Source organism: Phoca vitulina, unplaced genomic scaffold, assembly GCF_004348235.1.
Source record: "Phoca vitulina isolate PV1807 unplaced genomic scaffold, GSC_HSeal_1.0 scaffold31, whole genome shotgun sequence".
Classification (NCBI taxonomy): Eukaryota; Metazoa; Chordata; class Mammalia; order Carnivora; family Phocidae; genus Phoca; species Phoca vitulina.
The window spans coordinates 3,989,999-4,002,857 of record NW_022589734.1 but is presented as its reverse complement, the minus strand read 5'-3'; the positions used below and the strand labels follow the sequence as shown (position 1 = coordinate 4,002,857).

The following is a 12,859-nucleotide window of genomic DNA, read 5'->3' as shown; positions in this document are numbered from 1 at the left end:
TGGAATCATCACTCAGGCAATTCCAGGGTGATTTTCCCATTTTCGTCTTTGCCATCCGGCTTTTGAAATCCTTCCAAGCTATGGCGAATAAAGCAGATTTGCTTAAGGCCCTTCAGTGTCAGGGGAAGAGCAGAAGCTCTCATCAGTCTGTTCAACTTCTGAGAGGGCTGCAGTAAGACCTTTATTTTGATCCCATTAATGTCTGCTTTAAACAAATAACTGTTTAAAGGTTTCTATCCTCCTGGCATGGGTTTCTTGCCTTCCCCTCTCCTTTCCCCCCATTATCTTGCAAATCTTGGCTATCTGTGGCTTCAGCTTAACTAATTCTTTTGGCAGAAGTCCTAAAATAACTCAGATTCCAATCTTGGCTCTGTCTCAAGATCCACCCATCATCTACCTTTCATTTTGGTTATTAGAGATAACAACAACAAAGGGATTGATATTTGTTTATTTCTTGTTACTTTGCATTTCCTTATGATCCAGTGAGCCTCCTATGAAACAAAGGAGGTAATGACCAAGTGTTCACAATTGCCCATTTCTTACCCTCTACTTTGCTTCACCCAACTGTAGGCAGGTTTTCCCCCACCCACAGCCCATAAATCTTGGCTTGCGCCAGGTTTAAACAAGCACACAGGTGAACACTGCCCCCCTTAACAGTTCAGTCTGAGAATCTGCTGACTACAGAGAAAAATATTCCTGCTGGGTAACCTGACATTGCACCTACAGCCCCACCATCTCTTTCCCTCCTCACCCACATAGTCCCTGCCAGTCCTGCCCACCTCTGCCTATAAAAGAAAAGTCTGTTCTGATTGATGTCTGATGCTTGCAGATTTCTCAGATCTGAATGGTAGATAACTTCCCTAATATGAGCACCCTCGACATGATGAGACATAATGTCTGGCTTCCTGTCTGCAAGGCGGCAGGCGATGTCCCGGCGCTGTGACTACCGACCGCAGTGGGCGAGGCAGGAGCCAGCCTGGTGCAAGGGTGTGGGCGGGCGCCCGGACAAGGATGTGGTCTCTTTCACAACCGCCATATTGCCCACCCCAACCTCCCCGCCCCCTTCCCTGCTGCAAATTCACAATGGAGCCTGTGCCCTCACCGTGCCCAGCTTTACCCACTGTCCCCAGTCGGGATCCCAGACTCCTCCAGCCTGCCCTTCCCCACCCAGCCCTGCCGTGGGCAGGGGCGGCAGGCCCTCTGGATGTCAGTGGCCTAAAACTGCTCTGCCTGGAGGGCTGGGTGGGGTTTGCACCAGGAGACCTTGATCCCTGCAGGCAGTTGAGGGGTGGGGTCCAAGTGGTCCTTGGTCCTGGTGGGACCCACCCATCGGCTGGGATGCAGTGACATGCAGCCCTGCCTGGGGGTGACGGCCCCCCCCAACCTCCATGGCTTTCCCTAGAAGGGCATCTGCTGTGCCCACCCTCCTCGTTCAGTGCCCTTCCCAGCTTTTCAGTCTGTCGCCATCATATGGCCGATGCTCTGCGGATTTCCAAGCCCCTCTGCAGCAGCCCCTGGAGGAATAGGGGGTGCAGCTCTAGGACTCCTTCACTGGCTGACCACAGTGGCCGCTGTTCCAAGCACATGAGAGGGAGAAAAGAGCCATCCTTACCGATATTTAGGATGCCAGCCCATCATGTGATTTTTTTTTCCCCCCCAGTTTTGGGAGGTCATCAGTGATGAGCATGGGATCGACCCCACTGGCAGTTACCATGGAGACAGTGACTTGCAGCTGGAGAGAATCAACGTGTACTACAATGAAGCTGCTGGTGAGTACTTGAATGTTTTTGCCCAGTCAACCTTGCTTTGCATACTGTGGCAGACGGAATGTACTAGGACAGACAAATGACAAAGACGTGCTTCTTGCATTCGTTTTAAATGTCAACTGCTAAAAACAACACGTTCTATAGCTCCTCACGCCTCCTGCATGTTGGCCATGACTAAGCATGCCGTTATCTCCTCTTCTGAGGCAGAAAAGCACGTCTATTCGCTCACTTTTGTCTCAGATGCTAGAATGTTCTCTAATGATTCTGCTGTGAAAGGAGCATAGAGCACAGCCTTGTCTGTGATCCCTTTGCCCGCTGCACATCTAAGGGCGGCTCTGTTCCCCACAGGTAACAAATACGTACCTCGGGCCATCCTGGTGGATCTGGAGCCGGGCACCATGGACTCCGTCAGGTCTGGACCATTCGGCCAGATCTTCAGGCCGGACAACTTCGTGTTCGGTATGTAGTCACGATCAGTGGCAACTGGCTCAGTGAGTCTCCCTTCTCAACACTGTGGAAGTCAGAGATCTTAGTGCTGAATGCCAAGGTGGAGACTGTGTGTCCGCAGGGAGCCCTAGGTCCTGGCCTAATTCCACCTCATCCTGGGGCGGCCACTTCTCTGGCCCCTCTCTGGGCAGTTCAGAGAACAGTGTCAGCCTGCAGAGGGCCCCTTTGCTCCCCGCCCCCCGCCCCCAAATACAGAGTAGCCTGTGACAGGTGAAGAATACAGAGCAGTGACTAACCTTCCAGCAGGAGTCAGAGGACCAGGGCCAGCAGGTAAGCATGTCAGGAAGCCAAAGGCCAAAGGCACAGGTTATGACCAGATGTGGGGCCAGCTGCTTGGAGCCCATCTTCTCTTTGGATCATATTGTGCCCTTGCCCTTGACTGTTTATGGTACCTAATGTAAATATTTACACAAGATTCCTGTTCCTAGTTTTAAAACCAGTTGGGTTTTGGGATGCCTGGGTGTCTCAGTGGGTTAAGCGTCTGCCTTCAGCTCAGGTCATGATTCCAGGGTCCTGGGATCAAGCCCCGAGTCAGGCTCCCTGCCCAGCAGGGGAGTCTGCTTCTCCCTCTGCCGCTATTTATGCTCTCTCACTCTCAACAAAAACAAAAAACAAAACAAAAAACCAGCTGGGTTTTGTCAAACCATCTTCCTGATCAGTTAATAACTCCATCTGAACTAAACTTGCTTTTTATCCTATTATGATGTCCCTATAATGTGCCCTTGCCCTTGACCATTTATTGTACCTACTTTAGGTATGTTAAATACTGAATGCAGACCTGCACAAATGGGTCATGAACACGGTGCCTTTATAGGCCACTAATGGTGCCCAAGCTCATCCACAAATGAAATGTCCTTCCTACAATCCCAATACTAATAGCAGAAGAACAGGAAGGGTGAGATAGTTCTTAGCAGTTCCACAAAGAAGCAGGACAACTTCATATGAATCACCAGTAGGATGAGGCTGCCCAGAAGCTGATGTGGTCAGACCTGCATTCATAGCTCCCAATCAAGACAATGGAACTAGTTCTGAACTGAAAATCCTGTTTCATGGGGCTGGGGGGAGGGAGTCCAGGAAGGGACTGGAAATTTTAACTAGTGAAACAACACCTTAGGAATATGGAAATTACAGGTATCTGAAAAGTATGGAGAAGATAGACATCATTAGCTAAGGAACCAAACCCGGACAATTGGCTGAAGTTTATGTGTCAACTGATATGAAGGAACTTTCTAAGGAATGTCTTTGTAGCAAATACTGTTGGTGCCTGCCCATGCTCCTGGGACACTCATTCTCCCTAGACTCCCTACTGCATGTCCTGCCCATCGTATCCCTTTGGAAGGAGGACTGTTGAAGGACAGACTAGAGGCTAAATAGCCCAGCCTCCCCAGCTCTTGGTGAAACCCCTCTGGGTGATGGTCTGCTTCATCCCTTATAGATCCCCCAGCATGGAACCCTGTGCCCACCCCAGCACCTGCTTGCAAATGTAGCCTGGGGTCTTCCCTTTCCTGGCTCAGTTCCCTACTACCCTCCTGCTGCTTCCTGGAGTAAACTTCACTCAAACCCTTGTCTCAGGTTGGCTTCTGGGGGACTGACCTGAGACACTCACCAAAGAGGAGATGCTGTAGTTTTTCATTGCTAGGTAACAAGCTACCACAAACTCAGTGGCTTAAAGCATCACAGTTGTCTTACAGTTTCTGTGGTCGAGAGTCGTGGGTTTTCTGCTCATGTCCTCAACTGACCATCCTGAGCTGCTCCATCTGAAGCCCAGGGCTCTCTTTCATGGCCCTCAGGTGGTTGGCAGAATCCAGTTCCTCGTGGTCATAGGTCTGAGGCTCCTGTTTGCTTTTTGGCCGTTGATCAGAGGCCATTCTCTGCTCCTCGAGGTTGCCTTGCACATGGCCCTCTCCACTAGGTGGTAGTTCCTCCTTCAAGGCCAGCAGGAGAGGGTCTCTACTGCTTTGAAATTCTGATGTCCTCTTCTGCCACCAGCCAGAAAAAAATTCTCTGCTCTAAAAGGGCTCATGTGATTGGAGGAGGCCCACCCCCATAATCTCACTATTTTAAGGCCAACTGACTTGTAATCTTAATTATATCTGCAAAATCCCTTCACAGGAGTACCTTGATTCGTGTTTGAACAACTGGGAAAAAGTGTATATACACCAGGGCCGGGTGGCTCCCGGGGCTGTGTTAGAATTCTGCCTACCACAAACGGGCCGTTTGGGGAATCGAAAGCACATGGTCTATGAAACTGGTTCCAACATCTGAACCTATGTTCACAGAGTAAGTGATGTTCCTACTTACTAGTTGTATGGCTTTGGGCAAGTACTCAATCGCTCTGAACCTAAGCTTATTTTTCCAAAAAACATGGTTATAATAGTATCTACTTCAGAGGGTCATTGTAAGGGTTAAATGAAATAACATCTGGAAAGTACTGGTCACACAACAGTGCAACAGTTGGTGTGCAGTAAGCATCCCATTAAGGAAGGTGTTTGAGGATAGGCTATATGACTTCTTGTTCGGAATTCTGCAAGGGGGAGAGGAACCAAGATAGATTCATTTAGGAATATCTTTTAATTTTAGAAAATGTGATTTTCCCTTTTGACCAGGTCCCTTTTGAAGTCTATGGATCTGTGTGAATATTCTTGGAAGAGTTAATATACTCATCAAAATAAGACCTTAACTGATTGGTATTAAATCATTTCCTTGGTACAGAATTTCATAAGGGGATGGAGCCCGTGTGCTCAAATTTGGGAAAGAGTAGCAAGAGGTGGGAAAAAGAATCAAAAGAGAAACCTAACCGCTCTTAAATTTGCCTTAGAACTAGTTCCAATTCTGTAAGTTAAATTTGCAACTGCGGGTGGCTACAGTGGAAATTTCTATCTTAGGCTGGGCTCAGAGTAGCAACATAAGATTTTTTGAGGCAGCCCTGCAGGTCGAGAGCCCATTCTAACTTTCTTCTCACATGTACTTCCTTGTTTCCTTGTCTTGCTTTTCCATCATTTCCTTTCAGCTCCAGTTTAAGACTGGACCACAGGTTCTGGTCCCAGCATTAATCTCTAGTCAGACTTGACAGTTCATTTGTTGACTCAGCTCCTGATCTTGCTGGGCCTCTTTATTCCCTTACTGTTCCTGTACTCAGCCTATAGTGGGCTCTCCCCACTGTGGAGACTCTCAGTCGGTGCCCTATTTTCAGCTTCATTCCTCCAACATCAGTATTGGCATCTCAATGGGATCCAGATGCCTCATTAATTGCAAAACTAGCCAACCTTAAAAGTCGTCTGTGAATCAGCAGAGTATTCCCTGAGTTAACAAAAATTTGACTTTGAAACATCCAGTACATAGGAATTTCTGGTTACACACTGCTTCTCTATCTTACAACTCTCCAGAGGCCTTACCCTCCCCTCTTCCCCCAACACACACACACCCCACAACCAAGCTGTCCTTTGCCAGTACACCCCTGTACTGATGAGGGGAAATGACTGGTCCAAGACTACACCTCCTTATTTTCACCAAGGTAGTTGTGCACACAACATGCTCCTCCCTTTCCTGTTTCTTTCTCTTTCTTTCTTTCTTTCTTTCTTTCTTTCTTTCTTTCTTTCTTTCTTTCTTTCTTTCTTCCTTCCTTCCTTCCTTCTTTCTTTCTTTCTTTCTTCCTTTCTTCCTTTCTTTCTTTCTTCTTTCTTTCTTTCTTTCTTCTTTCTTTTCTTCTTTCTTTCTTTCTTTTCTTTCTTTCTTTCTTTCTTTCTTTCTTTCTTTCTTTCTTTCTTTCTTTCTTTCTTTCTTTCTTTCTTTCTAGATTTTACTTATTTGTTTGAGAGAGAGCAAAAGCAAGAGAGACCACAGAAGGAGAGGAAGAAGCAGAATCATCACTGAGCAGGGAGCCCGACACAGGGCTCAATCCCAGGACCCTGAGGATCTGAGCCAAAGGCAGATGTTTAACCAACTGAGCCACCCAGGTGCCCCTTCCTCCCTTTCCTCTTTCAACAGTCACAGCTCTGTTAAATCTCTCTCAGAGGATGCCTTTCCCAACATAATTGTCTCCATCTTCTTTAATCTCCTTCTTTCTTCTAATTATCAAAAAAAATCTCATATTTCTTTGTAAATACTCCATTATTTACAGAAAATAATCTATTTTGTAAAATGTTTACACTAATTGTAATTTATGTTATGATATAAAAGTTAAGTTGCATTTGACTAATTGACATGCTATGTTTGGTAGACAGATCATTAAACATTTATTAATTTTACTATTGCAGTTTTCTTTTCATATTCATATTTTGGAGTTTTATCCCTCCTCCTGCACCACTCATCTCAAACATTTTCTTAGGTCTTGAAAACTAGTAAGTGCTATGCTTGTAGTGGTAAGACAGTAAAATGGGTAAAACTGGCCTTGCTGACAAGATGAAAAGAGTGGAAATAACAACTATTCCATGTAATTACGAAAAACAAAAGAATATTGGCAGTGCGTTACTGAAGCATCACACTCTGAGTGTTCAACAAAATTCGGTACAAATACTAAATTTAACAAACTTAATCTACCACATATTTGAAATGCAGCCTATTACTATTTTTGTACTGCATGACAACCAGGCATGAAGAATAACTGATTACAAGAACATACAATGGGGAAAAGACAGTCTCTTCAATAAATGGCACTGGGAAAACCGTAAAAGAATAAAACTGGGCCACTGTCTGGTAGCATACACAAAAGTACCCAAGATGCGTGAAAGACCGGGATGTGAGACCTGAGACTAGAAAGGCAGCACAGGTAGCAATTTCTCTGATATTGGCCGTAGAAATATATTCTGGAAAGGTTTCCTAAGGCAAGGGAAGCAAAAGCAAAAATAAACTATCGGGACTACATCAAATTAAAAAGCTTCTGCACAATGAAGGAAATAATGAAACCAAAATACAACCTACTGAATGGAAGAAGATATTTGCAAATGACATATCTGATAAGAGGTTAATCTCCACAACATATAAAGAACACACACAACTCAACACCAAAAAACAAATAATCCAATTAAAATACGGAAGGAGGCCTTGAATAGACATTTTGCCAAAGAAGACATCCAGATGGCCAACAGACACACAAAAAGATGCTCAACATGACTCATCATCGGAGAAATGCAAATCGGAACTACAATGAGCTATCACCTCACACCTGTCAGGACGGCAAAAAGCAAAAAGACAAGAAATAACAAATGTTGGCAAAGATGTGGAGAAAAAGGAACCCTCGTGCATTGCTGGTGGGAATGTAAATTGGTGCAGCCACTGTGGAAAACAGTAGGAAGGATCCTCAAAAAATTAAAAATAGAATTACTATATGATCCAATAACTCCATTACTAGGTATTTATCCAAAGAAAATGAAAACACTGATCTTCCCTGTTTATTGCAGAATTACTTGCAATAGCCAAGATATGGAAGCCATCTAAGGGTCCATTGATAGATGAGTGGATAGGGAAGGTGTGACGTGTGTGTGTGTGCGTGCACGTGCACACACATACACACACACACACTGGAATATTACTTGGCCATATACAGGATGAGTTCATGTCATTTGTGACAGCATGGATGGACATAGAAGGTATTATGCTAAATGAAATAAGTCAGACTGAGAAAGACAAAAACCACATGATTTCACTCAAACGTGGAATCTAAAAAAAAAAATGAATAAACAAACAAAGAAAAAGCAGAATCAGACCTATAAACACAGAGAACAAGCTGATGGATGTCAGAGGGGGTATAGGGAGTGGGATAGTGGGACACACAGGCTTCCAGTAAAAATAAAATAAAACAAAACTGATTGCAAATAAATAGTAGTATTTCTGCACAGTCAAAGCAAGCATTTCTGGCACTTAGTTGGGAAAAAAGGAGGGCAGCAAGAATGAGAAACAATTTCGGGGTTTCTCTGAAGACTCCCGGCTACACAATGCAGCAGACCCCAGCAGACTGTAGTTTTCCACAATTTAAATGAGCTCGATCCAGTAAACAAAATGTACCTCAATATTATTTCATAGCTAAAATTAGGCACTTCATATATTGAGTGCCTCCCTCTCCCCGCCCCCCTAGGTATTTAATGAGTGGTGGTGGTTGGTTGGTGCTCCCAGGGCCAAGCCCGATCGTGAGCAAGCTGGACAGCCCATGCTGGTGGTGGGCAGAGAGGAGGTGGCTCCTACGTCTGGGGCGGGCACTGAGAAGGCACGGAATGTTCTGGGAGGGTGGAGGCGGGCCCAGGCTGCAGCAGCTGGGCCAAGGATCCGGGGAAGCCACTCTTGCCACTCCCCACCAGCCACCACTGGAAGCCTCCCCCCCCAGCACGCTTGGGGCAGAAGGCAGAATTATTAGGCTCTGCATAACCTAATGGCTTTCCCACCACTGGGAGGAAAATGCTGACGTCAACCTTTCCATAACTGCCCTTTGCCTTGACAGTGAAACAGAGCACCACTTGAGCCCTGGAGCTTCCAAGAAAATGACCTGCACCTTTTGTGCACCCGGCTTGGCCACAGGGGAGTTGGCATGGTTGGCCCAGATTCTTTGCAACTCATTGGTGTGAAAAAAAGCCTGTGTTCAGAAAATAGGTGGCGAGGGAGCCAGAAAGTTGGAAAGTGATGGACATTGGGCTCTCTTGGGTTCCATGCCTCCTCCAAGAGCTGGTCCAGTCCCGTGAGGGGTGCTCGGGCTGGAACTTCCTGCAGAGTGTGGTGACACGCACTCCCCTGCAGACCCTTCGGGTCTGGGAGGGGAGACAGCATTCAAAGGGTGCCTCAGCTCACTGCCTGCTCAGTTCTTCTGCATGTTTATTTCTACAGTGTGGCCTTCCTTGCTAAATTAATCTCAGGGAAAAAGGGTCAGGATTATAATATGAAGATGTGTACGCCATATGACAAGGTATAAAGGAGGGAGCATCACAGAGAAAGTGACAACATTGGAGTTGAGCCCTGATTTGTGGAGAGGAGCTTCCTAGAAGAAAGGAAGGAAGGAAGGAAGGAAGGAAGGAAGGAAGGAAGGAAGGAAGGAAGGAAGGATGGAAGGAAGGAAGGAAGGAAAGAAGGAAGGAAGGAAGGAAGGAAGGAAATAGTAACACTAATTATAATAGCTAAGATTAATGAAACACTTACTATGGAACAGGTGGCATTCTAAGTGTTTTCACATATCCATTCATCCAGTCCTTGTAGCAACTCTAGGAGGTAGGTGCTATTATTATTACCATTTTACAGCTGAAGAAATTGAGGCACAGAGAGGTTAAATAACTTCCTCTCAGTCACACAGCTAATAAGTGTCAGAGTCAGGATTTGCACCCACTCCATCCATGGCCTGTGCTCTTAACTCCATCCAGGGAATGTGAGAGTGGGCTGAATGGGGGGACATTCATTCAGGCCATGTGAACAGCCCTGGCTGTATGAAATAGTTTGCTTAGAGACTCTGGTACGTTCCAGATGCTCTAGATTATAGGAAAAATTGTAGCATTTGGGAAAAGGTTACATACGTTTGAAAATTTGTAAGAATTGTGATTTAAGTCATGGCATAAGAAAATGCAGTATTTCTTCATTTTTTTAATGTCTAAGGCAAATGTAATTGAAATGATGTTAAAAAGGAACAAACGAAAACACCCAAATTACCAGGAAAAGGAAGAAGAAAAGAAAGTAATGCATCAAACATAAACAGTGAAAAAAAAGTACATACAGAGAAGAGTAGAAAGACATATTTATGTTCTTTGGTATTTTCTAAAGTTTGTAATTTCATAGTCAGAGAATATGTATATATAAAATAAGTTTTCTTACCATAATAAAATATATATGTATATACAATGTGTGTGTATATTATACACACACATATTTGTTGTTTTCAATTTTGAAAGGCCCAGATTGACAATTCTAGTAAAAATAACACATACTGGGACATGAAACATTCCAGAAGAGGGCTGAAAAACATTACCTTATATTACTCCAAATTATTATTCTCTGGTGCAAAAATTTATAAACTATAACTTCGTGGAGTTGATATTTTCAAAGTAAGTTAAATTGGGGTTCAGACTATTCATACTTCAGGCAGTCTTTTTAAAAAGGAAGCATTTTAAATGCTTTAAGTAAAATTCCTCCATCTTCATAAAGAGATGCTTTTATTAAAAGCTTGAAAATGTGTGCTCACAGTCGAAGGAGCAGGCAGGGCTATTTTAGAGGAGTTTCACGGGAAAGAGAAATTGAGGTGCCTTGTCCCCTGGACCCTCTCTGAGGGCACAAACAAGTAGGCTGTGAGACTGTTCCAGAATAATGCATGCGACTTGATTGCTGGAATGGTTCCTGGGTTTTTGTTATTCTATTGATGTTTTCCAAATGTCAGGATCCCAGTGAAATCTCTTTGAAGCAGATCACATGTGTCCCGCCAGAGACAGCATCCGCTAAGAGCAGCTCTCATCATGGACATCTCAGGCTTGCGGGGGGCGCTTTCACTGCGATCCTCTCACCCAGGGCAGGGGACAAGAAGGGCAGGCAGAGCGAAGGGGAGGATCCTGAGTCCGTCTGTAAAATGCAGGCAAGGCCCAGCCTTCTACCGGGAATTCACTCCTTTCTTTCCAGTCTGAATGTTGTCAGCATCACTCCAAAGTGCCTTCAGGGCAGGGACGGCTCACACACTTGATGTCAGTGACATCAGGTCCAAAAGCAGGAAATGACATGCGACGGCCGGAGGATGTTGGGACCCCTCCCCCTGACCCTGCCCAACAGCCAGAGAGCTGCTCCTTTTTGGACGGGAGGGTCTTGTGGGGGTGGGGGGGGAACCACCTTTCCCCAAAGCTTGCCAAAAGCCTATTCCAGGGGAGAGGGGAGGATGCGCCGGCCCCATTCCCTCCTGCTCCCCTCCCCGGGGTGGGGGGGTTCCCCAGACCCTTGCTGTGTGACAGCGTGCTGGTGCTGCTGATGCCCACATGGAGGAGAGTAAGAGGTTACAGCTGTCGGATGAGTCACCTTAGGCTGGGCAGGCACTGTTTAAAATCTGCCTGTGTGCCTCTTTGATTAGATTCCAACAGACAACAGGGGCGGGTACCGGGGGAGGAGCGAGCAGATGAGAAGGCAGGCCGGTGCAGACTGGGTGGCAAGAGGAGACAGCCTGGGCAAGGACATGTGCCGCCAGTAACCCACGGGCAGCCCTCCTGTGCCCGGGCCTGCTGTAACCAATGCTGTCATTGATTTATCGACTGCGTGTGTACTAAACGTCCAGGTCACATTGCCTCTTAGACTCACAACATAACACAACCGGATTTCCATGTTTCAGATACGCTAACAGAGGCTCAGAGAGGGTAGGTGACTTACTTAGCGACCCAGCCAGCAGATGGTGCCCAAGCAGAGTGGTCACCATCCATGAGGGTGATCTTTCCCTTCCACAGGTAGGGAGATGCCCACCTGTTAGGGTCCCATGTCCCCAATATTATCCCTTCCAGGTCACATCTTCTATGCCTACTTGGCCCCAAATCCCCATCTTGAAGGAAACAACAAAGACCAAGAAGCAATTACCTCCAGAAAATCTTTATGGCGCTGTGTTATCCGTGAAGTTACCCGGAGCAGGGCCATTCTCTGGAAGGGAAATGGAAGGCTCCGTCTGCTCATGAACAGCCCAAGAAATGGGAACTGGAGGTAGAGATGGGGAGAAGGTGGAGGCCAAGCCCTCGGAATGTGGGAACAGCATCAGTAGGAATAGACTGTGCCCTGGGGGCCCAGCTGCATGGGGAGGGGAGAGAGGAGGAGAGAGCCAGGAAACGCATACCCCCCCCCCGCCCTCCCCCCAGGGCACCAGGCACCTGACCGGCACTGAGAGGACCCCCGGAGGACTGGCTCCCTCAGGCAGGCATGATGAAGCCATGACGTTGCCCACCTCTGAGAGATGCCCACTATTAACCCAGCAAGCAGGCTTCATACTTATAACAACAGCATCACCTTGGGTTTTATGGGGGCATTTCTGCTCCATAAACTTGACCTGCTTTCATATAGAGCTTCTCATTTCCTACTCACAAAGCTGGCTGCAGGGCACCTATAATTATCGTCATTTTATAGTTGGAGAAACTGGCCCCAGAGAGGAAGAGGAGTATGTGTGGGCAACAAAAACAGTCCCCAGGTCCCCGCTCACCTAGCCCAACGTTCATGATCATCTTTGAGAACAATTACGATTGGGTGTTACCTCACGCTGACCAAGCCTTTAAAACACCTGGGCTTTGTCTTTGTAGAAGGAATCCAGATGCCTTCACTTACTAGCTTTGTAGCTAGTCAGCTCTTTGAGCCTCCTTTTCCGAGCTGTGAAATAGGGATAGTAATTATGTATACTCCAGAGCAGAGCTGTTCAATGGAAATACAATGTGAGTCACATAAGTAAGAAAATTTTCCAGTAGTCGCTACTAGTGTAGTAGTCATTTAAAAAGGTTAAAAAAAAAAAAGTGAAATTAATTTTAAAAACCTATCCAAAATATTATTTTGATATGTAATCAATATACAAAATTAGCAATGGAATATTTTACAGCCTTTTAACTTACTGAGTCCATGCAATCCAGTGACTCTTTTACACTTACAGCACATCTCAATTCAGACTACCCACA

General features: G+C 45.9%; 1 protein-coding gene across 1 annotated transcript; it reads left to right on the top strand.

The window, feature by feature from the left end:
• Nucleotides 1-1,645: 1,645 nt before the first annotated feature.
• Nucleotides 1,646-2,262, top strand: LOC116644880 (tubulin beta-4B chain-like; the record flags this gene model as incomplete). The annotated part of the gene is made up of 2 exons (XM_032424729.1): nt 1,646-1,769; nt 2,115-2,262. Coding segments are annotated over 2 exons (243 nt in total), but the record flags the coding sequence as incomplete, so codon positions are not given.
• Nucleotides 2,263-12,859: the final 10,597 nt, after the last annotated feature.